This window comes from Asterias amurensis, chromosome 2 (genome assembly GCF_032118995.1).
Source record: "Asterias amurensis chromosome 2, ASM3211899v1".
NCBI lineage: Eukaryota > Metazoa > Echinodermata > Asteroidea > Forcipulatida > Asteriidae > Asterias > Asterias amurensis.
In genome coordinates this window covers 14,617,981-14,643,036 of record NC_092649.1, presented here as the reverse complement: position 1 = coordinate 14,643,036, position 25,056 = coordinate 14,617,981, and the positions used below count along the sequence as shown (strand labels likewise).

At 38.9% G+C, this 25,056-nt stretch overlaps 1 protein-coding gene across 1 annotated transcript in view; it reads left to right on the top strand.

The window, feature by feature from the left end:
• LOC139954446 (adhesion G-protein coupled receptor G7-like) overlaps positions 1 to 8,989 on the top strand; it is a 36,527-nt gene extending 27,538 nt beyond the window's left edge. Inside the window, exons 7-15 of the mRNA XM_071954246.1 lie at positions 675 to 811; positions 1,268 to 1,414; positions 1,695 to 2,055; positions 2,987 to 3,171; positions 3,603 to 3,758; positions 4,064 to 4,173; positions 4,748 to 5,010; positions 5,980 to 6,046; positions 6,945 to 8,989. Coding sequence (XP_071810347.1) covers positions 675 to 811; positions 1,268 to 1,414; positions 1,695 to 2,055; positions 2,987 to 3,171; positions 3,603 to 3,758; positions 4,064 to 4,173; positions 4,748 to 5,010; positions 5,980 to 6,046; positions 6,945 to 7,413 — 1,895 coding nt within the window. The 3' untranslated portion in view covers positions 7,414 to 8,989. The remainder of the gene's footprint in view (positions 1 to 674; positions 812 to 1,267; positions 1,415 to 1,694; positions 2,056 to 2,986; positions 3,172 to 3,602; positions 3,759 to 4,063; positions 4,174 to 4,747; positions 5,011 to 5,979; positions 6,047 to 6,944) is intronic.
• Positions 8,990 to 25,056: the final 16,067 nt, after the last annotated feature.

Below are 25,056 nucleotides of genomic sequence, written 5' to 3'. Positions count from 1 at the left end.
AAAATTCTAAGTCATAGCTTTTTGCCGATTTGTCCCCAAAATTTAGATTGAAATTTCAAAACGCAGTTTTATAGATTCTGGAAAGTTACAAGCTTACATTCAAGGGTGTTTTATGAAATAATCCGACATTGATGTGGTAGTTAACTACCGAAAATGAGATAATGTGGAGATCCCCCAATGTCCATCAGCCATGTACACGCAGGTTGCGTCTGACATTGACCATGACATACCCGAATTTTTTTAATGTTTTTGCATTTTGAAGCAGCATCATCTGTCAAAGTTTGTTTCTTAGAGAACCATTCTTTAAAATAAATTCTTTCGGCAAAATTGATCAATGCATCACTTTACAATAGTTCCTGCTTTGAAGATGAGGTGAACCTAATTTTAGTATGTTCTTCGGTGATCTAAAAGACTTGACGTAAAAAGTACCCTGACAGATTTTTTACTATTTTCTCAGAAAGTGTGCATTGTATTAATGAAACTTACATTTACTTGTATTGTATTTTTCTTGATAGTTGTGCCTAAAAATAAGCATACGTTTTCATGTTGTGTTATAATACAAAACGAGTTTAGCATTCTATTATTTTTACATTCTATTTTAGTCCTGTAACTATTTAGATTTGGAAAAAATTTAGTCCACAATGATATCTGTTTCTTTCCCTTTTACTTTTTAGGAGAGTTGTTAGCAAAGGCCTCTGGATTTTGCTATGGTGACTTCATTAGCAGAAGTTTTTTCGTACCGTCATTCGAACCGGACTGCCTGACATTCTCGGACCCAGATGTTAATCAGCAGCTAGAAGTTTTGAAAAACGTAAGCTAAGTTTGTTCTGAAACATTTCTTAAAGGTTTATCTATACTCTCCGAAATTTCCCCGGTCCGAATTGACCCGTTAACTGGAGGACGTACGGAACACTTTTGGTAACTACTCAAAATAATTGTTAGCATAACAACTAAACTTGGTAACGAGCAATGTAGATCTGTTGATAGTATCAATTTGTGAGAAACGGCTCTCCCTGAAGCCTTTTAGGCATCTAAAGGCACACACATTTTTGTGCGACTAGGTTTCTTCTTCTTTTATTATTCTCTTGCAACTTTGATGATACAAATTTAGTCAACATTTTCACGGATTTTGTTGGTCATTTTATGCATTTATTTGGAAACACAAACCATGAAAATATTGCTCTTTGACAATTACCAAAGTTGCCCAGTGCCTTTAAAACTCACCCTGACAAAAAAAGTAGCAATGTTTTCTCCCTTGTGTCTGAAGATGTCAGTGACTCCGGATAACGTTTATCTAACGGGCCAAGCTCTTGCATCTATAACTGGAAATACGTCTTCAATTGACAGTCAGGCAGTCATTGTAACAGCAGATATTCTCGATAGCATTGTCAATGTTAATGACACTTCTTTCGAGGTATGTATAATACAAAGTATTCATATTATTTTGTTTAATCAGATGACAACCCATAAAGGGTTTTGATACAGTGGATCAAATGAATCCCTAGTTACTGTGAATGTACATGAATGTAATATAATTTACCTGTATAAGTTTCAGCTTCTTTAAGTTTCAGCTTCTTTTGAGAAAGAAGTGAACATCTTAGAGCAATGTTTTTCAGGAGAGTCTCATTTTTACGATGTACAAGCTAAAAGATTAACATTTTGCAAAACTCCTAAAATTGTTAAATTCCATGCAGGTGACATCGTTAGTGGTTAACGTAGTTAACAACATCCTCCAAGTTGATGATGAGAACTTCCTACCATTGCGGGGTACCAACTCAACTTCTCGCGTCGTCCTAGCTCTCGAGAGGCAAATCTCGTCCGTTCTCACCGATGGCAGAAACTTCACCGAAGTCACGCGTAGTCTTGCCGTCAAGGCGTTGAGTATCTCTCCAGAGGCTTCGTCCAGTGGGCTTGGGTTTGCAGCTCGTTCTGAGACTAAAGGAGACGATCTGATAGAGGAAGATATCTTTCTTTATGATCCCGACTCTGACGTCATCAATGATCCACAAATATCTATAGAGCTTCCAGTGGAGGCATTGAGTAACAGTCAAACAGGTTTAGTTGACTCTTGTTTATTTTAGGGCCGAACAATAAATAATAATGGGAATAATTAATTTAAAGGATTTGGGTACTTTTTCTCCCTTTAAATGAAAATACCAGAAGATAACCGATAACTCCTTTGCTTACCGGTTGCCGACAACATTCTCGTCAGAGTGAGAACGGTTAAACACATCTTTAGGTAATGAAGTTGGTACACTAAATATCAAACATGACGTCAAGACTTTATGACGCATTGTCCATAGGGACCTTATTGAAACTGGCAGTATAAAACCTACCATTTCAAATTTGTTATTAAACACAATGGACACTATTGGTAAATGTCAAAGACCAGTCTTCTCACTTGGTGTATCTCAACATGGGCATAAAATAACAAACCTGTGAAAATTTGAGCTCAATCGGTCGTCGGAGTTGCGGGATAAATGAAAGAAAAAACACCCTTGTCACACGAAGTTGTGTGCTTTCAGATGCTTGATTTCGAGACCTCAAATTCTAAACTTGAGGTCTCGAAACCAAATTCGTGGAAAACTAATTCTTTCTCGAAAACTACGTCACTTCAGAGGAAGCCGTTTCTCACAATGTTTTATACTATCAACCTCTACCCATTACTCGCTAATAAGTAAGGTTTTATGCTAATAATTATTTTGAGTAATTACCAAAAGTGTCCACTGCCTTTAAATTAATAACAGGTTAATATAGCTTATTGAGGTTTTTGATATAATTAGTCCACCACATTTCTGTGTTTTGTTTCACCTATTGACTCCGCACAATACTCGTGCGCTATTTCGGGAGTTAGTTCTTTTGCGAACAATATGGTGGTCAAAATGGCAGACAGGTAAAGTGCGCTGTGTGTAATACAGGAGGCCCTAAAATGGCTACTTCTATTTGCGTAAAAATTTTTTATTCTAACGTTCTCCCTTTAACCCAGGAAATCCCGTACCAGTTAGTTTCATCCTCTACACGAACAGCAAGTTATTTTCGTCTGAGGTTGGCCAGCTGTCCGAAAAACATGACCGACATGTTGGTACTTGGATCATCTCAGCTACCATAGAGGGCGCCCCACTGGAACACCTCTCTGACAATGCGTCTGTAGTCAGCCATTTCACCAACAGAGTAATTACGCACTACGATCTTTATTAGTATATTAACTTGTTATGAAAAGCCACTCTCGAAAATATTTCTTTGAATAAGCTTGATTGTGTTTTTAGCGCCAATGAAGCATCGTAACACATCTGGGCCCAATTTCATAGAGCTGCTTAAGCAGAACATATTGCTTAACAATTGTCTGCTAAGCAGAACTGAGCCTAAAACCAGTCATAATTTTTACATGGGAATGGTACTTTGCCTGGTAACCTTATTCTTATTTTTGATGTGCTTAGCTACCTTTTGTGCTTAAGCAGCTCTATGAAATTTGGCCCTGCACTACCTAAATTTTTTGCCAGAGATGCAGTACTGATTACCATATCAATCCACAAGATGGGATGGCGACGATCAAATTAATGTAGGCTAACCTACATTTCTTTTTCTCTATATTTGGTTTCAAGAAAAACTTGGCTGCTGAGAAAGTCTTGGGATATTCTTGTGTATTCTGGGACTTCAGTATTGGAGACTGGTCAACGGAGGGATGTATACTCGTGGGCTTTGAGAAAGGAAAGACGATATGCAAGTGTAACCATACGACGAATTTCGCTGTTCTTGTGGTAAGAAATTTAATAATATTTCTTCATCTTCATCTTCTATTAAGGTCACATTTGTAGCTACTGTTGATTCCTTTTTTTTTCAATAACAGAAAAGTATTGTTTTTCTAATTTCTCGGCTTTCACATTACTCGGCAAGAAAATGTAAACGATTTAGGAGATTTTTTCAAAAATTACACGTAATGAAATTGAGCTTTTCTGAAACCAGGAGTAATTCATTTTATGAATGTTTCTTATCACAATTTTAACTGATTCTTTCACGGCCTTAATACACTGTGTGAAACTTTCTTTTTCCATTTCCATTGAAGGATGTCTACCACAAGCACTCCAGTCTAGCCTTGGATGTGGTCAGCAAAATCGGTTGCGTCATTTCCATTGTTGCTCTGGCTCTAACCGTAACTACATACCTAGCTGTAAAGTAAGTCTGGTACCAAGTCCCTGAAAACATTGAGACCTAGAAGCTGACCCTTAGCAAAATCCCAAACCTACCCCTATGCCTTTAACATTTTTGCCCAAGGATATCGGTTCGCCTGAGATTATGCTACCATGGGAAACATTGGCTGGGAGAGCATGATTCAAAGAGGGCGCCAACAGAAGAAGGTTGTTCACACAGTTCGCAATAATAAATCAGTGAATTCAGTGCTACTTCAGAGAAATTCAGAGAAATACTTGCTTTTCTTCCGAATTTCGAAAAACCTCAAAAAGCTGGGCTTTTTAGAACAAAGTTGTAGTGTTTCTCTGCTGATTTTAGTGCAGAATTCAGTAGACGAGAGTGGTGTTATATTAGAAGCTTTGCATGGTTGAAGGATAAGAATAAACTGTACTTGCGGGTACAACCACGTAATAGTTCTCTTTTGAGGGTGTGTTGGCTCTGAAAACAGTCTGTTTGGTCTCGACGTTTCACACAGTATACTCTGCTTGTCTTCAGAAAAAAAAAATAGACGTATAGTTTTTTCCTAATCAGTAGATGGGATTCTGATTTTGTCCTGTAGATCTCTGCGAGAGAAGGTACCAAGCCGCATACTGGTCAGCTTTGCATTCTCCCTGCTGTGTCTCTACACAGTCTTCTTGGTTGGTATCGAACAGACGTCTTCACGTGTAGGCTGCATCATCGTAGCCATCTTGATTCATTACTTCACTCTAGCCTCTGTTGTTTGGATGGGGGTAGAGGCATTCAACCTCTACCTTAAACTGATTAAAGTCTTCAACGCCGATGTCAGAAATTTCATGATTAAGGCATCTATACTGGCATGGGGTGAGTGCAATAAGAGGTAGAAATCGCAGTTGCGTTGAAACAGACAGGGCTGCATTTAGCCTGTTTGAGATGTCGTGGACAATATAGATAGGAGTGCACTGTATGGTTTGGGTGTACTGACAAATTTACCCAAACTTAGTGTTATACAGTATTGTGTTCACCGTATTTCAAAATGACTTATAGGGAGGCCGTCCGTAAAGCGACTTCGGCTACGGCTGCTGGCTGCAACGACTAAGGCCATTTTCGAAACCACGGCTTCGGCTTTGGATTCGGCTCAGGCTAGCTTGGCACCGCGGTTTGACAATATTGCGCATGCTGCTATACGCGCTCATGGTTTCAGATGAGAGGACGCAGCAAGCGGCCTATTAAGCCGAAGCCGTAGTTTCGAAAAGGGCATATGACTTTTTGGCGTTACATCCGTAGCCACTGCCGAAGTCATATAATTTTGGACACGGCCTTCAGAGAGTTGCAACAACTTGCGATTTTCAGCCATTTTCAATTCCAAAAATTGCATGTGCACCCACAGGGTTCCAGACTATTTTTGAGTTGTGGCGCATTTTGACCGAAATTGGCGTACAGTAGCCACATGACTATGACCACAAAAACTGGTCTCTCTATGTCAACGGTTTGAGTCAAAACCCGAGACAAGCACTACGCCACAACTACAACAAACACATAAAATGCCCTTTAATATTTAGGATATCGACATCATGAAAGTAAGATGTGTCAGGCTACTTAATTCTCTAAATTCTTGGGAAAACCGTCTTCCCAAGATGACCTGGAAGACGATATTCTACTCTCCAGATGTCGTCGTCCTGACATAAACTATTTAAAGATGTTGCCATCTTACGTTTATGATGTCATTGTCCCACAGTAACTTATATCAGGATCTCAAGTTTGATGGCACTTCCAGAGCTCCTAAGTTATCGTTATTTCATTGTAATGTAATCATCGTGTTTACTTTTGTAGGCACGCCCTTATGTATTGTGGCTGTAATTCTTGCTGTAGATCACACAGTGTATGACAATGACAAAAGGTAAGACAAAGCATTGTCATCAGTTACATATATATTTAACATCGTCTTTAATTACAAAGTTTCAGAAAGTTAAGTTTAAAGTAAAGCAATAAAGCAATACAAACGTTAGTGTTGATTACAAACATAATTGATTTGGCAAAGGCATTTTGGTGACCATTTTTCTCCCGGAGCAATCTTTGGAAATCTCTAGAAGGCTAGAGACAATTGACGTGACTGATAAGCAACCCTTTCTCCAATAATTATTCATTGTTTATTAAAATTCGAACTGTTTGCCCAAGCAATATGATCGAGTTGTATACATTACATGTTTTTAAAATGCTCAAAGTGGCGAATCCAAAGTAAAACAAGACAATGTGGAAAATCTGACATTAAAACTTTTCCAGCTATAAAAGTCTAAAATCAGATGGAAAGATAATCATTCATAAAGGTACAAAGAGTCAGACTTTAATTGCACAATAGTTTGAGGAAAATAAAGAAATTAGTATGAAAATTATTGAAATTGTTTAAAGGCACCGGTAAATACTCAAAACAATTGTTAGCATAAAAACGTATTTTGTAACGAGCAATGGAGAGCTGTTGATAGTATAAAGCCTTGTGAGGTACGGCTCCCTCTGAAGTAACGTAGTTTTTGAGAAAGAAGTAACTTTTCACTCAATTAATTATTGAAAGACTTGATGAAGCCTTTCGTTTTTAGGCACCTGAAAGCACACAATGCAAGGAAGCTGTTTTTCTTTCATTTTGAGTCACAAGTTTCACAGGTTTGTTATTTTATGCATATGTTGGGATACACCAAGTGAGAATAAATACTGGTCTCTGACAATTCCCAAAGGTGTCCAGTTTATGCCTTTAATGACAAACGATTATTGTAGTAAATTGCTGTCTCGATTTATACTTTCAGTTGCTTCTTGAACGTTGGACCAGCCCTCTACTACGGAGTCCTATTAATCATTGCTCTAATGGTTCTTTTCAATTCGATCATCTTTTCGCTGGTCTTCCATAAACTCACATGTAAGAAGACCAACCTACACTGTTCATCATCTAAGCGTAATAAGATGATGAGCCGTCTCCAGAATATGCTGGCAATCTCCGTTCTCCTTGGTCTCACGTGGGTTTTTGGACTCCTCTCCATCTTCGAGTCTTCAAGTTTTGTCTTTCAGATTCTCTTCAGCATCTTCAACTCTCTGCAGGGGTTCTTCATCTTCTTATTGTTTGTCATCCGGCCGGTCAAGATCCGAAATCATCTGAAGAATCTGATAACGAGGAAGAGAGATAGGCTCCTCCGTAATAGCAGTGCATCTGACAGCAGAGTGAAAACAAGTGTTTCGAACATCAGCCGGGTCAGAGATGAGTCAATGTTGAAAAATTAACCACAAAGTGCTATATGTAAGGTTTGTGGTAACACCATGTTAGGATAATTTCTAATTGAGTTGGAGAGGTTTCAACTCGACGTTTCGATCAGTATGTTCTGATCGTCTTCTGGAGAAAGCTGGACTCTGATGCTGCATGATGCTGAAGTACTGTGGAGGCGGATTAGCTTGGTGATAGAAAACGGCATTTGATGGTCATGCGTCAAAGACAAACCCTTTCGAGCATGATACAAATTATACTCCCAGAAAGCAAAATGGAACCAACCATTCATTTAGACAATACAACTCAATAGATAGATTCCACATGACGCCATTGACCGCCATATTTGATGTAAAACAATGGGAGACTTTTTGAAAGCTCTGCCACTAGAGGGCAGCAGACCTACCAGGTACGGGTGCACAACTCCTATAGCAAACAATGGTAAATGCTAAAAATTCAAAAATACTCAACAAATATTAAGAAGTCTCTCAGCCTCTTGAAAATTAAGTCAGATACATTGTCATACAACTAAACTTCAGATTTCTTCTCAATTTTTGGTAGGTCAACATTTTGGAATTTTTGCTAATAACCCTAAAAGAAACACTCCCAAAAACTCATGCACACCGCTTGTTATCCTTGGGGAACTAGTGTCCAGTACGTCCTGTTCCAGAACAGTTTGGTTTATGCTGGCATTGTGTTATGAAAAACAAAATACAGTTTGGCTAAATCTAAATACAAAATCAAAAACACGCAAAACACAAGGTATTTGCTGTCAGTGACCGTCACTCATGCTTCTCCTATTCCTAAAGTTGTTGACATTACCTGGTGAAGAGCGCCCTCTCTTGGTGATTGGCAGATAGTCTAAAGTTTCCCGCACGTGTGTATGTACGCACGACTCTCAGCCAATGATAGCCTTTCACACGTGTACGTTTCATCAAAGATTGCGGCCAATGCGAGGGTCTTGTAGGATCATAAAAATAGATTGAGCGGTCAGCTTTCCTCGCTCAATTCCGTGTCTTACGAATTAGCCATTACGGACTCCGTCGAACTAACAATGTCCATCCAGTTGGCACCAGAATAATTAGGAGCACATGCTTATCAATAAGTCTTACATACGACGAAATTATGGAGTATATTGTTAATTAGGATTTGAAACTTAACATTGTGGGAGTATAATTAGGTGAGCTTTGCGGTAGCACCTTGTGTAAATCACTTTTGAGCTTGTTTGCGGAATACAAATAGAGTGTAGTCTATTGCAGGGTAACAGTTCCTTGGGATAATCCATTTTAAAGTGAGGATTTTTGTGGAACGAATCTGGCTTTCAGTTCTTTTCTTTTGGAATGTCCAGATTCCACTCCTGTGCCCCTCCGGTCATCTCAGCCGCCATCCTCCCCATTTCATCTGACATCATCGCTCCCACTCCATTTCCACCAATCGAAACACCTAATCTGGGCGATACCATGTCATAGTAGGGTATACTTAGTTGGCGTTTTAAGTGTGGCACACGTCTCCTCTTGCACCGATAAAGGATGGAAATCTTTTTTATTCATCAAAGAAGTGATTTTAGACGAGTTTTGTCTTACAAAGTCTGTAATGTTCCCATTTAACGCATACTTCTTCAAAAAAAAGAAGAAGTTATTTAGTTCTTTTATATTCTTGAAAGTCTTCATTGAAATCAAAGATCTAATGTGATTGGTTCCTTGATATATTACGGACGTTGCGTCCAGCGTCATAGTAGGAGCTAAATATAGGAGCTCTGTTATAGGGGCGTTCCTAATTAACCAAACAAAAGGTTGATGTTATTGCCAAGATCCGTATAAAAAAATTATCGCACACTGTTAATAAATATACTTCCATAATGGGGACTACAAAATGTTTAAAGGCAGCGGACACTATTGGTAATTAGATCCGTATAAAAAAATTATCGCACACTGTTAATAAATATACTTCCATAATGGGGACTACAAAATGTTTAAAGGCAGCGGACACTATTGGTAATTACTCAAAATATTTCTGTTGATAGTAAAAAACATTGTGAGAAACGGCTCCCTCTGAAGTAACGTAGTTTTCGAGAAAGAAGTCGTTTTCCGACATGAATTTGATTTCGAGACCTCAGAATTAGATTTTAAAATCTCGAAATCAAGCATCTGAAAGCACAAAACTTCGTGCGACAGGTGTTTTAAATTTTATTTCATTCATATCTCGCAAATTCGACGACCAATAGACCGATTGCGCTCCGTGCGTCACGTGACCTATAGTGGGTATTGGATGTAAACAAACACGGCGAACTGCATAAACGTGTGTTTAAAAAGACATGATTACTGTTAAAAAGACATGATTATTTTTGGCTCAAAAAAGGACTAAATTCTCGAAATCATTGAAGAATATTCCGGAGTTTGTAACATGAGACCTAACTGGTGGCTGAACAATGCCAGTAATGGGTAAACACAGTTCCACCAAATAGGAAATTCCAAGAGAATTTTCACACGATGTCATGTGTTTCTGAACGGAAAGTGTGGTTTTACAGTGCCCTGAATGAAATGATGTTGATGCCAATATTTTCAATACAAATCTCATTCAGAAGCTGAAAATCCCTTTATTTTCACCCCCAAAAATACTTCATTAGAAGGGGTCGCTGTCAGCTATAGATGAGTACAAGGACAACTTTGCGATCTCCCTTATCACTGTCCAACTTCACGCCGTACACAACGCAAAATCCACGGCGCATGAGCTCGATCAGTAATTTACGTAGTCTAACCATTTTCTCAAAAGAAACCTCTTTTGTAGTAGAATACTGGGTACATCAAACAGCAAAAGTGATTGAAATCAATGTCACAATATTCAACTTTATTAAAAGGGCACCGTTTTTAGTTATAATTGTTATTTATTGAAAATACATCCAATTATATGGCCCATCGGTGTACGAGTCTTCCCATGGCTTTACTGTGTAGCTATACCCACATATAGGTCACGTGATCACATGTAAACATTGGTAGCGCAATCGGTCTATTGAGCTCAAATGTTCACAGGTTTGTTATTTTAGTGCATATTATTAAGTTGAGACACACCGAGTGTGAAGACTGGTCTTTGACAATTACCAATAGTGTCCAGTGCCTTTAAGCCAAATCGCCTTTTATTGCTTTATTTCCGATGCGTCAAATTTGCGTTTAGCCTTTTTTTTTTGGGGGTTGTCAATGAGTTGATGTGCCTAATGTGACTTGCCTTTATATTTAATTCATACCAAATGTAAGGGTGTAATATTATGTAATTACATTACTTGAATTACATGCTTGCGATCGCAGAAACATTAATTACCTCTAATTGTTTGTTATATGCAACCGTAAAAACAGTATAATAGTTAAACAATTTGACAATTTAAACGTTTTCACAGTAGGTCTTAAAGGGAAGGTACACGTTTGGTAATTACTCAAAACAAATATTAACTTAAAAACTGACTTGGTAACAAGCATTGGAGAGCTGTTGATAGTATAAAACATTGTGAGAAACGGCTCCCTCTGAAGTAGCGTTGATTTGGAGAAAGAGGTAATTTCTCAAATTGAGCTGTTATTTTATGCATAGGCCTATGTTGAGAAACACCAAGTGAGAACACTGGTCTTTGACAATTTACCAATAGTGTACCATCCCTTTAATTGCCCATATTACAATATATTTAATATAACATTACTAATTTCATAGTAAGTATTTGTGCAATATAAATTTTACGGAAGCCTTGACATTTTGTTTATGCATTGGAATATTTTAATAAATTACAAATTACATATTTTTTAATATTTCAAAAAAAAAATCTTGTTTCATTTCTGTATTGAGTGGTATAGACGTAGTCACCTAATATTAAAACAAACAAACAAACAAACAAACAAACAAACAAACAAACAAACAAACAAACAAACAAACAAACAAGCAAGCAAGCAAGCAAGCAAGCAAGCAAGCAAGCAAGCAAGCAAGCAAGCAAGCAAGCAAGCAAGCAAGCAAGCAAGCAAGCAAGCAAGCAAGCAAGCAAGCAAGCAAGCAAGCAAGCAAGCAAGCAAGCAAGCAAGCAAGCAAGCAAGCAAGCAAGCAAGCAAGCAAGCAAGCAAGCAAGCAAGCAAGCAAGCAAGCAAGCAAGCAAGCAAGCAAGCAAGCAAGCAAGCAAGCAAGCAAGCAAGCAAGCAAGCAAGCAAGCAAGCAAGCAAGCAAGCAAGCAAGCAAGCAAGCAAGCAAGCAAGCAAGCAAGCAAGCAAGCAAGCAAGCAAGCAAGCAAGCAAGCAAGCAAGCAAGCAAGCAAGCAAGCAAGCAAGCAAGCAAGCAAGCAAGCAAGCAAGCAAGCAAGCAAGCAAGCAAGCAAGCAAGCAAGCAAGCAAGCAAGCAAGCAAGCAAGCAAGCAAGCAAGCAAGCAAGCAAGCAAGCAAGCAAGCAAGCAAGCAAGCAAGCAAGCAAGCAAGCAAGCAAGCAAGCAAGCAAGCAAGCAAGCAAGCAAGCAAGCAAGCAAGCAAGCAAGCAAGCAAGCAAGCAAGCAAGCAAGCAAGCAAGCAAGCAAGCAAGCAAGCAAGCAAGCAAGCAAGCAAGCAAGCAAGCAAGCAAGCAAGCAAGCAAGCAAGCAAGCAAGCAAGCAAGCAAGCAAGCAAGCAAGCAAGCAAGCAAGCAAGCAAGCAAGCAAGCAAGCAAGCAAGCAAGCAAGCAAGCAAGCAAGCAAGCAAGCAAGCAAGCAAGCAAGCAAGCAAGCAAGCAAGCAAGCAAGCAAGCAAGCAAGCAAGCAAGCAAGCAAGCAAGCAAGCAAGCAAGCAAGCAAGCAAGCAAGCAAGCAAGCAAGCAAGCAAGCAAGCAAGCAAGCAAGCAAGCAAGCAAGCAAGCAAGCAAGCAAGCAAGCAAGCAAGCAAGCAAGCAAGCAAGCAAGCAAGCAAGCAAGCAAGCAAGCAAGCAAGCAAGCAAGCAAGCAAGCAAGCAAGCAAGCAAGCAAGCAAGCAAGCAAGCAAGCAAGCAAGCAAGCAAGCAAGCAAGCAAGCAAGCAAGCAAGCAAGCAAGCAAGCAAGCAAGCAAGCAAGCAAGCAAGCAAGCAAGCAAGCAAGCAAGCAAGCAAGCAAGCAAGCAAGCAAGCAAGCAAGCAAGCAAGCAAGCAAGCAAGCAAGCAAGCAAGCAAGCAAGCAAGCAAGCAAGCAAGCAAGCAAGCAAGCAAGCAAGCAAGCAAGCAAGCAAGCAAGCAAGCAAGCAAGCAAGCAAGCAAGCAAGCAAGCAAGCAAGCAAGCAAGCAAGCAAGCAAGCAAGCAAGCAAGCAAGCAAGCAAGCAAGCAAGCAAGCAAGCAAGCAAGCAAGCAAGCAAGCAAGCAAGCAAGCAAGCAAGCAAGCAAGCAAGCAAGCAAGCAAGCAAGCAAGCAAGCAAGCAAGCAAGCAAGCAAGCAAGCAAGCAAGCAAGCAAGCAAGCAAGCAAGCAAGCAAGCAAGCAAGCAAGCAAGCAAGCAAGCAAGCAAGCAAGCAAGCAAGCAAGCAAGCAAGCAAGCAAGCAAGCAAGCAAGCAAGCAAGCAAGCAAGCAAGCAAGCAAGCAAGCAAGCAAGCAAGCAAGCAAGCAAGCAAACAAACAAGCAAACATTGGAAACAAGAAAAGTGTGCGGGTTTTTATTTAAAAAAAATTGGAGCAGACAGTGCGAGTCCAGCCGGTGTGGCTCCTTCAGCCAACGTTAATTTTCCATGGCATGGGGGGGGGGGGGGCAGAATCAATATCATGTTATGACTTATTTCGTACCCCAAACGCTTGCTTAGCACAGCAAAATTTTGCTAAGCAAAAACATGTTACCAGCCGACATTCCATTAAGTTTGTATTGTTGCGGCTGGTACCACACTAGTTTTTTGCTTAGTAAAAACAGTCTCTGGCATTTCTTTTTGTTTACTAACGCGGTATACTCTTTACTTGTCTAAAAACAAAAAACAAAAAGTACTAAGACCACATGATGATAGTGACCGCGCAAAAGACAGTGCATGCATTACTTTTACACATTACACATGTTCAGGGGCCATTTATTCGCTACTGGCGCGCGTGTATACACCCCACGGATCTGTCTTCAACCAATCAGAGTGCGTCAGTTAAGCACGTTAGAATGTGTCAATCATGGTATTAAAACAGTTTTGTTTTGTAACCAGTTTGTGGAATGTGATGATCTTGGGACTCTCAGTCAGCTGCTCAGATTGTTCCGACGATCCTTTTGTTTACTACTTTGTCGAGATGGTCTGGGGTATACAGGGGTCGTCCATGAGTGTTAGAGTGCCCTGTTTTCTTAACACGTGTTTATGTATATATATTTTATTGTAAGTGTAATGTATTTTTATGTATCTACTTGCCAGGTAGAGTTTGTTAAAACTTTAGAGGTCGCGAAGTATTTATCATTCAAAATGCAATTAAAGCTCACATAGGGAAAGATCATGAGAAAATAATATAATAATTATTTTAGTTTTAACATTTTCTGTTTTCTTTTCCTTTTAATGCCAGACCATAGTTATGGTCATGGTACAAAATCTCCAATTAATTCTGGGCCCAATTTCATAGAGCTGCGTAAAGGCAGTGGGCACTATTGGTAATTGCTCAAAATAATTGTTAGCATACAAACTTACTTGGTAACAAGCAATGGAGAGCTGTTGACAGTATACAACATTGTGAGAAACGGCTCCCTCTGAATTAACGTAGTTTTCGAGAAAGAAGTAATTTTTCACGAATTTGATTTCGGGACCTCAAAATTAGATTTTGAGGTGTCGAAATCAATGATCTGAAAGCAGACAACTTCGTGTGACAAGGGTGTTTTTATTATTAATTATTACCTCTCAACTTCGACGACCAGTTGAAATTCAAATTTGTCCAGGTTTGTTATTGTGTGCATAATATGTATGTTGAGATACACCAAGTGAGAATACTGGTCTTCGACAATTATCAATAGCGTCCATACAGTGTCTTTAAAGGGAGTATGTACTTTTTGTTGGACAAACACAGTGTCCGCAGATTTACACTAAACTTACACAGTTTGAAGATAATGATAGTAGAAAGCTTCCCTGAAAATATTACGCGCTGAGGTGCTGTAATTTTGGGGAAATTAGTAAAACAATGTCATGAAAATAATTTTGGTCTCATGAGACCAAAATTATTTTAAGCAATTTTACAAACGTATTTTCATGACATTGTTTTACTCGTTTCTTTTTCGCCTCTGTATTTCTAATTTATTACTTATTTTTTATATCTAGTTTTTTTTATTTTTGGGGTGAGCTATCAACTGAACCATTCATCTCCAATGTTGGAGTTTTTCCAACTTTGACTACTCTATTTTGTTGTTCAGGGGAGTCGGGCCGGCCAGAGCCTAGTACACTTGTTTACTGCCGTACCGTATAGTTAGGCATAGGGATCACACCTGGTTCTCTATAAAACCCACCAAGTTTCCCTTGTCGTTCATTCCTTTTTTGTTGTAGCTCAAAAGACAAAAATACTTGGCAGAGGAAAATGCCAAACCACGCCCCTTGCTTAATTTGAGTAAAAACTCGTTAGCCTGATCTAGGCTAAGTACCTAATCCTATTAAGAAACACTTTTGTTTTGGTCCATTCATTGCATCTCCTAAATCCCCCTCATTCTTCAACATTGCCAAACTACAGGTATATTGAAATGTATTGTAATGCAAACGACGTTTACGTGCTTCTTATACATGTTGCGACGCGCTGTTTTCAACGATAATGGGGTGGGCGAAACCATGTGCTGTGTTTTACACGGGCACAGGCCGTACAGAAGAAGGTTCAGGCCATTCGCATGCTGGACGTTGGGCTACACACTTGTCTGCTAAAACAACACCCGCTATCTGCTAAAACAAAACCCGCTATTAATTTTGTTCTCTATTTAGAAATCTAGAGAATTAGCTGTAATTTTTATACAGCAAAGACATCAGTGCTTTTAGCTCTATTTTAGCAGCAGTGTAAAATTACTTCAGTTTACATGAAATGCTTTTTATAAGTAAAAAGCCCGCCACGAAATTGAAACTTTTATGAAGACTACGAACTCAGCCCGGGGACAACCAGAGCTACAACGCCCAGCCAAGCGGGAGCAGAGAGCGGCAAACACGGCACAGCAAGTATAGCAAAGAGACGACCTATGCCGCTGCAATGCAGTCCATACGCAATACGAAAGGTAAGCCATGTTTTCCAAGTACACTGTCTTTCTAAAATTATTCGTAAAACCCAATTTACTATTGTAATTTCAAGATAGCTAAGTGATTATTTAAAAAAAAATTACGACACTTGCTCTTTTACCAGTTAATTCCTCTTAAAAACACTGATTTATTGCCTTATTTTGAACTACATTGTGTATGTCTAAAATAAATTACATAGCTAAACTAAATTTTGTGATTTCAAGATAGCTCAACGAATTAAAAAAATTACGGCCCTTAGCCTCTATTTTCCCTTTATACTCTCAAACACTGATTTATTAAGATAAATGGACAAGTTCCCGTATCCTGCCACCACTGTTTCATTTTGTAATAATTTATAAAATAAAATAGTATATAATTTTACCTAACACCTATGGAATATTCGGAAAAGTTTCCGTATGGCGCCACCACTTTTTCATTCGATATGAAATAATATAGTATCTAATTTACCTCAATGAGATATCCCTTTTTGTAAAAATGAGTGAAAAGGTGGTGGCGCCATACGGAAAGTTATCCGAATGTTCCGTAAGTAAATATTTGTCAGGAAAAGTTTTCGTACCCTAGCACCACTTTTTCTTTCGTTAAAAATAAAATTGTATTTTAAAATCTCTTTTTGTACTCGAATGACATAATTATGCCTTTTGAAAAATGAGTAAAAATGTGGTGGCAAGAAACGAAAAGTTTTCCGTTGGGGGCCTGGCGCTAAAAAAGCACATGTTTTCCGCGCACTGCTTCACCATTAAGCCCCGCCCACCATGTCTATTCTGTGTCCACCCACGTGGGCAGCTCTCTGCACGTGGCTATAAGTGTGCCAGTACTTTTGGGCGCGTGTTCGCGGTTGTGATTGGTCAGTAAATACAAGCAGAGCGTGATTGACCCGACCGGCCTACTTATTATTTTGTTAGTTGCAGCGAAGTGTTGGCAAGTGTCCAATTTCATAAAGCCTGTAATTTTCTGTATGCACAAAATCTAGCTAAGCACAGAAAAAGTATTGCTTAGCAAAATAAATAGGTAATCAGGCAAAATTACATCATGTTTACATTGTAGTGACTGGTGCCCCACTCATTTTTCCGGTTATTATTTTGCGGTGTACTCATAAAAATCCATTTGGCCGCACAGGCCCCCCCCCCTCCCTATGTCCATTGTTTTTGAGCATTTTTCTAAAGAAACCTATTGTTATTTGTCATTCATTTCACAAAAGATGTTCTGAGGCAATATTTTACAAAAAAGAAAGTTTTGTACATTTTTTGCCATTCCTTATTATTTTTTTTGTCAATGTTTTTACCCCAAACTTGTCTTCTATCCCGCACCCCCCCCCCCTCAAATTTTTTTTTTTTTTAAATAGATGAGAGATGATAGCAACATTGTGTATTTTGACATAAATGTTAGCGTGGAATTGTTGTTTAACAATACCTGAACTGTTTAATACTGGTTCACTGTTGGGTAAAATAATTGTATTTTCAAGTGATTCCTCTGAAAACCAACAATATACAATTGCCCGAATTTTATTTTTTTTCCCCAGACTTTTATGCACACATAATTGCCCCTCCTTATTCTTGATATATTTTGGTATGGATGTCTGTCGTTGCTAAAAAACACTTTGCTCAGCAAATGCACAAAACCACCGCATTACAAAAATTCTTATAATATTAAACAAGCTACATACACCGTGAGTTGTTTTTGCCCCTTCCGTTTACAGGCATCTTGTACATTCCCCGCGTTCTTTAAAGTAATACTTTGCCAAACTGTATGCAAATCTCTTTGTTATGCAAATGACACGCTTCTGCGTTTTTTTATCCTGAATGCATTGCTCTTTTTGACGGACAGCCAACTACCAGTGGGCGAAACAATGTGGTTTTACACTATTGCAGCGGACTGGACGCGAGGCTCAGTGCTCTTTACATTTTGCTCGCCCGCTACAAAAAACCTCCCGTTTTGTTCTTATATCCTAACTAAAAACCTAGTTAACTTTAATTAGTTTTCTATAAAATAAGTGTGTTTTTTTTTCGCTTTGTTTTGGCAGCAGTTTTAATGGCTTCAGTGTGTGTTAACCGCTTCAGTACGTCGTCGCCTCAGAGTGAGAACTGAACTTTACGAAACTTCTGCCGATATTGAAGTTGAGCTTGAGCGACCAGAGGCTCCGGGGAAAGTGGCCCAGCTTTCTTTGAAGAAAGCTGTAGCAACCCTTCGCACCGGGGCTTATTTCTCTGTTGAGCTTCCAGTTGCTTGCTTCTTCAAGTTGGCTTCAATGTGTCACTCTTATAAGTTGGATCCCGATGACAACGGGAAGAAATACTGATTGGCGAAGACGGTACCGAACAATGTTCCACTGCCAGAGCAGACGACCAAGCCCACGCACGGGACCAGAGCAGACCAACCCAGGCCGTGGGTCTAGAGCTGCAGCAGCCCGGCCCATCAGCAACGATGGCTGCTGCCACTGCGTGAAGTCCACAAACGTGAAAGGTAAACACCCTGGTATAATATTGTTTGTGAATCTCATCGTCATAGTTAAATTATTGTCATTATCAACCACATTGTTGAGATGAGACATTCGTAGAAAATTAAAAAAATCTTTGGGGCAATAACTTTTTGCAATGTTGGCAGGCATTTTCCAGATTTAGTTTTTTTCCACGGCTACATTTTGCCCCCACTTTTGATTTTCCAAAGTTTTTGAGCGTTTTTCCAAGTTTGGATTATTATCAAACAATTTGTTTATATTAATAATTTCCATAAATTTATTTTCCAGTAAATGCCTGATCTCAAGCCCACATGACCAATAAATAGCATAAAATAATAGCATACAGATATTATTTTTATTAAAAGTTATGGATAGGTGTCCATGCTGGCTCCATTGAATTTATATAAAAAAAAACAATCGCCAGATATGTAATGAGTGGGTTAGGCCATACCACTATTTTGCCATTCTTGTGCAAACTCATAACCATCATAGGTAGTGCTCTTTTATTTTTCTTTAAATATATATTTTTTAGATGAGCAATTGGTCTTGTAGAAAATAAACTAAAACTATTTGGGGAAGATACTTTATTCTCTGCAGCGGTTTAGAGGCATTTTCCCATTTTTGTTCTTGAAATTAGTATGGCCGAGTGGACCCCATTTCACCCGCTCTTTCTGTCTCCAATTTAGAAACCTAGTAAACTGTAAATTTTATATAAATATAAATTATTTTGCCTTTATTTTGGCAGCAGTGTAAATGGCTTCAGTTTGTGTAAAATGCTTCAGTAGACAACGGTACTGAACATGTTTCACTGCAACCCCAAGCACCAAGCCAAGCCCACGGGACCAGACCAGACCAGCCCAGCCCGTGGGACTAGAGCTGCAGCAGCCCGACCCAGCAAGGATGGTTACTGCCCCTGCGTGAGTGAAGTCCACAAACCTGAAAGGTAAAGACCCTAGGCATAATATTGTATGTGAATTCCATTGTCTTCATTAAATCCACTTTTATTATCGACCACATTGTTGAGACAGGTTGGTCTTGTGGGAAATGAAAAGAAAATGCTTCGAGAAAATGCCCCCCTCAGTAGTATCCAAAGTTTTAATACATATTTTTAATAACATTTTGCCACTCAATGTTCACTTCAACACAAGTTGTATTGCATGAAATGGGTTATATAAACAAAAATCTTTCAAATAACATAACATAAATCATTATAAAAGACCGCTTTTAATTTTTGTAAGTTGCTGGTGTATTTTAACCAATTATTCTGACTTTTTTTCTGAAATGCCAATAAAGCTCGCAAACTTGCTTCTTTAGACATAGTTAATGCATTTTACTACCGGGGTCGCTGTTGATTCAATGCAATCTTTGGTTTATCCATTTTCAAGGCGAAAATGTGTTTTTAGTTTCTCTGATTAGAAAAATAGTATAACCGCCTAGAAAAAAATATTTTTTTGGGGGGCAGGGGGTATTGGTGAACTTAAACAAAAACTAATACCACATATTTGTTGTTTTTTGCTTTGAAAAAACCTTGTCTAATAGGCAAATACACACCACCACACTATTGCTCACTTTGAAAAACGAATCTTAATTACAGTACCAAAACACATAGAAATGTATACCGTTATGCTTGTCGCACATCTTTGTCAAAAAGTTTGCCAATCTCTTTCTCTTATATTATGCAAATAAGATGATTCTGCATTTCTTATCTTGAATGCAATGCTCTTTTTGACCACAGCTATCTAGCGTTACCAGCAAGAGCAGACGGACCAAGCCCACAGGACCAGAGTAGACCCACCCGGCCCTTGGGACCAGAGCAGACCAACCCAGCCTATGGGGCTAGAGCTGCAGCACCCAGCCCAGCAAGATATGGATGCCGCTGGTGAAGTCAACAAACCAGTTATAGGTAAAAAGCCCTAGGCCTATTAGTGTTTATGATTTGAATTGTCATAATTAAATCAAAATTTCATCATCGCCCAAATTTTCGTGATGAGACATTGGTCTTTAGGAAAATTGGAAAAACTTTATTATTTCTTTTGACAAAAATCACAAACATTAAAAACTTTAAAAGTTTGCTATTAATAGTCAATTTTCATAAGTAAAAGTGCACACAACCACGCTCTTGCTTACTTTGAAAACAAATCTCTATTACAGTACCAAAAAGCATAGAAACTTACACAATTGTTCTTATTGTCCTTTCAGTTTCGAGGCATTTTTCAAAGCGAGACTTTGCCAAATTGTGTGCAAATATCATGTTATGCAAATGAGATGGTTCTGCATTTCTTATCCTTAATGCAATGCTCTTTTTGACAACAACTAGCTAACTATATCCTGTGGGCAAAACACATGTTGCAGCTTAACATGGCTGCAGTGAGCTGGACACTTACACTAAGCTCGCTACTCTCTACATTTATTGCCCAATGAAAAAAAAACACCCACTCTCTCTATCTCCTAATTTGAAACCTAGTGAATTGTTATCTTTCTTTAAAATAAGTGATTTTGCTTTGTTTTAACAGCAGTGTAAGTGGCTTCAGTGTGAAATGCTTCAGTACGTTGCCACAGAGTGAGAACTGAACTTTACGAAACTGCCGACATTGATGTTGAGCTCGAGCGACCAGAGGCTCCGGGGAAAGAGGCCCAGCTTTCTTTGAAGAAAGCTGTAGCAACCCTTCGCACCGGGGCTTATTTCTCTGTTGAGCTTCCAGTTGCTTGCTTCTTCAAGTTGGCGTCAATGTGTCACTCTTATTGAATCCCGATGACAACGGGAAGAAATACTGACTGGCAAAGACAGTACTGAACATTGTTCCACTGTAAAAGCAGACCCACCCATGACCAGAGCAAACTCGCACAGCAAGGATGGCTGCTGCGTCTGCGTGAAGTCCACAAACCAGAAAGGTAAAGACCCTAGGTATAATATAATTATTTTGTGAATTCCATTGTTATAATTAAATCTGATTTTGTCATCGACATTTGAGATGTTCATATGCTTTGGGAAAATATGTTAACTAGTTCATTCTTATCACCGGATATGTAATGGGTTGGTTATACTATGAAAATATACCACTTTATTTTGACAAAGCTTAACTAGCATGGGATGTGTTCCAATTTCTTCATCGACCACAAATTGTTGAGATTTGATACTGGTTTTGCAGAAAAAGAAGGGAACAAATTATTTGGGAAAATGCTTTATTCTTTGCAGTGTTGAGAGGCATTTTTCCATTAAAAAAAAAAAAAAAAAACCCAAGTCATATCAAAACTTCTTAGGCGATTTTTATGATGTTTGTAACAAAATGATCCCTTCACCAAGCTTTAGTGGGTAACATAGAAAACAAATCTGAAAGATGCAAACATTTTCTATATAATTATTTTGTAAATTTCTCGCCAGAGTCATATTTTTTCCATTTAGTTTGAACATTTTCCATTAAAATAAGTGATTTTGGTTTGTTTTGGCAGCAGTGAAAATGGCTTCATATTGTGCAAAGAGTTGCTTCAGAGAAGATGCAACTAGTCCGTGGGACCAGAGCAGACCTACCCAGCCCATTGGACCAGAGCAGACCCACCCAAACCGTGGGACTAGAGCTGCACGGCCCAGCAACGATGGCTGCTGCCACTGCGTGAAGTCCACTAACCTGAAAGGTAAAAAAGAACCAGGGCCTAATATAATTTGCAAGTTTAATTGTCACAACTCAATTTGATTTCATCATTGACAACATTGTTGAGATGAGACATTGGTCTTTATGAAAAATTGGCAAATTGTTTTACTCTTTGCAATGTTAGTAGGAATAATAATGAGTGTTTTTTTAATGAAACTTGCCTCAAATATTCATTTCTCCAAGTATTTTGTTTTCATTTTTTTCTCAGAATAGTGATAGTTGCTTTGTTTTTGTACCATCAATTCCGGGCATCATGTAAATTTCATGCATTCTTCAAAGCCAAGTTTTGGTAAACTGTATGCAAATCTCTTATCGAAACACATGTAGCAACTTTACACGGATGCACTGAGCACAAGGCTCCCACGTTTGCCACTAAAACAGCACCCACTTGCTCTGGCTCCTCATTAGAAAACTATTATTTAACCGACAATTTTCTTTATAAATAAGTAATTTTTGCTTTATTTTGGCAGCATTGTAAATGGCTTTGGTTTGTGTGAATTGCTTCAGTACGTCGTTGCCGCAGAGTGAGAACTGAACAAAACTGTCGACATTGATGTTGAGCTTGAGCGACAAGAGGCTTCGGGGAAAGAGGCCCAGCTTTCTTTGAAGAAAGCTGTAGCTACCCTCCGCACCGGGGCTTATTTCTCTGTTGAGCTTCCAGTTGCTTGCTTCGTCAAGTTGGCTTCAATGTGTCACTCTTATAAGTTGGATCCTGATGACAACGGGAAGAAATACTAATTGGCAAAGACGGTACTGAACATTGAGCAAGGATGGCTGCAATGAAGTCCACAAATCTGAAAGGTAAAGACCCTATGCCTCATGTTGTTTTTCTTCATTGCCAGAAACATGGGTCTGATTCTTAGCTTTATAGCAGTTATTGGCTGTATTGCTTCTGACTGGTACCCCCCCCCCCCAGACAAAGATGTTGACAAATAAGGGAGATTGCCAACAAAGACCTTATGCATTGACGGCATCCAGCCGCCATCTTTGAGGTCAAACGACGAAACAATCGAAACGCACATAGATTGGCCAATGAACAACCTCCTTTTGACCTCATTGCGGGGGCGCCGTACTGAAATGACGTCATGTGCATAAGGTCTATTGGGCTAGAAAGCTCAGTTGGTTGGGCACCTGCACATTAGTCCAGAGGTTGCTGGTAAAAATCCAAGCAACATGGTGCTAGGATTTTGGGAAAACTTGGTACCTGAACTCGACGATTTTGGGAAAACTTGGTACCTCACTCGACAACCAAAGTACTCAAACTTGAGTGATGCTCGATCACCCTAGCACTCCGCAGTAATTTATACCAAATGAAAAGACTTGACTAAAACACTCTCTTTCTGAGTGAACATTTTATGCATAAGTCCTCTTGAAATAATGAGACTGTTAAATGAACATGAGTCAGCCTATAAGTGCTATTCACACTACAGCAGTTTAACTGGGGTCCCTTGCTTAATTTTAGCATGGTTGTGAAATGTAGCAATGTTTAAAAAAGGTCATGCAAGAGAACTTGGACAGAACAAGTTGTTGTCCTTTCACACAAGGTACATTTTGTTGAATTTTACAAGCATGCAACAATTTAGCAAGGGACCCTTGCTAAAATGCTCTCGTGTGAAAGGGGCTCTTGCTGTGTTTGATGTTAACACTTCACGGCTACAATTTTGTGTAAATGTCCACAAGACCACAAGGCTTCTGGGTAAAGATTTCACTGGACCAAAATAAAGTTACAATATCAAAGTATTAAAGGGAAAGAACTTTCTGCCAAGTTTTACATGTAAATTGTTTTTATTTGAACAAGCACTACAAACAAAAATGCGATGTACCTCATTTGTCGTATTGGTATTTCTTATATCTTTGGCATTCAACAGAATTTCAAAATAATCATAAAACTTAACTTAGCCTATTGTCAACATTTCAGAATTCAGTTAAAATGCATCCTTTTCACTTTTAAGGCACTTTAACAAGTAGCTCCAATCTACATGCGGGACATGATTCACCTCAGAATTTAGAACAATTCTTCTATGTTCGAATGACGGCTCTTCAAACAAGCATTTCAAATCTTGGACCTTTGAGTTGAGAGGCATTTTTCCATTAAAAAAAAAAAAAACCCAAGTCATATCAAAACTTCTTAGGCGATTTTTATGATGTTTGTAACAAAATGATCCCTTCACCAAGCTTTAGTGGGTAACATAGAAAACAAATCTGAAAGATGCAAACATTTTCTATATAATTATTTTGTAAATCTCTCGCCAGAGTCATATTTTTTCCATTTAGTTTGAACATTTTCCATTAAAATAAGTGATTTTGGTTTGTTTTGGCAGCAGTGAAAATGGCTTCATATTGTGCAAAGAGTTGCTTCAGAGAAGATGCAACTAGTCCGTGGGACCAGAGCAGACCTACCCAGCCCATTGGACCAGAGCAGACCCACCCAGACCGTGGGACTAGAGCTGCACGGCCCAGCAACGATGGCTGCTGCCACTGCGTGAAGTCCACTAACCTGAAAGGTAAAGAACCAAGGCCTAATATAATTTGCAAGTTTAATTGTCACAACTCAATTTGATTTCATCATTGACAACATTGTTGAGATGAGACATTGGTCTTTATGAAAAATTGGCAAATTATTTTACTCTTTGCAATGTTAGTAGGAATAATAATGAGTGTTTTTTTAATGAAATAATGAGTGTTTTTTTAATGAAACTTGCCTCAAATATTCATTTCTCCAAGTATTTTTTTCCATTTTTTTCTCAGAATAGTGATAGTTGCTTTGTTTTTGTACCATCAATTCCAGGCATCATGTAAATTTCATGCATTCTTCAAAGCCAAGCTTTGGTAAACTGTATGCAAATCTCTTATCGAAACACATGTAGCAACTTTACACGGATGCACTGAGCACAAGGCTCCCACGTTTGCCACTAAAACAGCACCCACTTGCTCTGGCTCCTCATTAGAAAACTATTATTTAACTGACAATTTTCTTTATAAATAAGTAATTTTTGCTTTATTTTGGCAGCATTGTAAATGGCTTTGGTTTGTGTGAATTGCTTCAGTACGTCGTTGCCGCAGAGTGAGAACTGAACAAAACTGCCGACATTGATGTTGAGCTTGAGCGACAAGAGGCTTCGGGGAAAGAGGCCCAGCTTTCTTTGAAGAAAGCTGTAGCTACCCTCCGCACCGGGGCTTATTTCTCTGTTGAGCTTCCAGTTGCTTGCTTCGTCAAGTTGGCTTCAATGTGTCACTCTTATAAGTTGGATCCTGATGACAACGGGAAGAAATACTAATTGGCAAAGACGATACTGAACATTGAGCAAGGATGGCTGCAATGAAGTCCACAAATCTGAAAGGTAAAGACCCTATGCCTCATGTTGTTTTTCTTCATTGCCAGAAA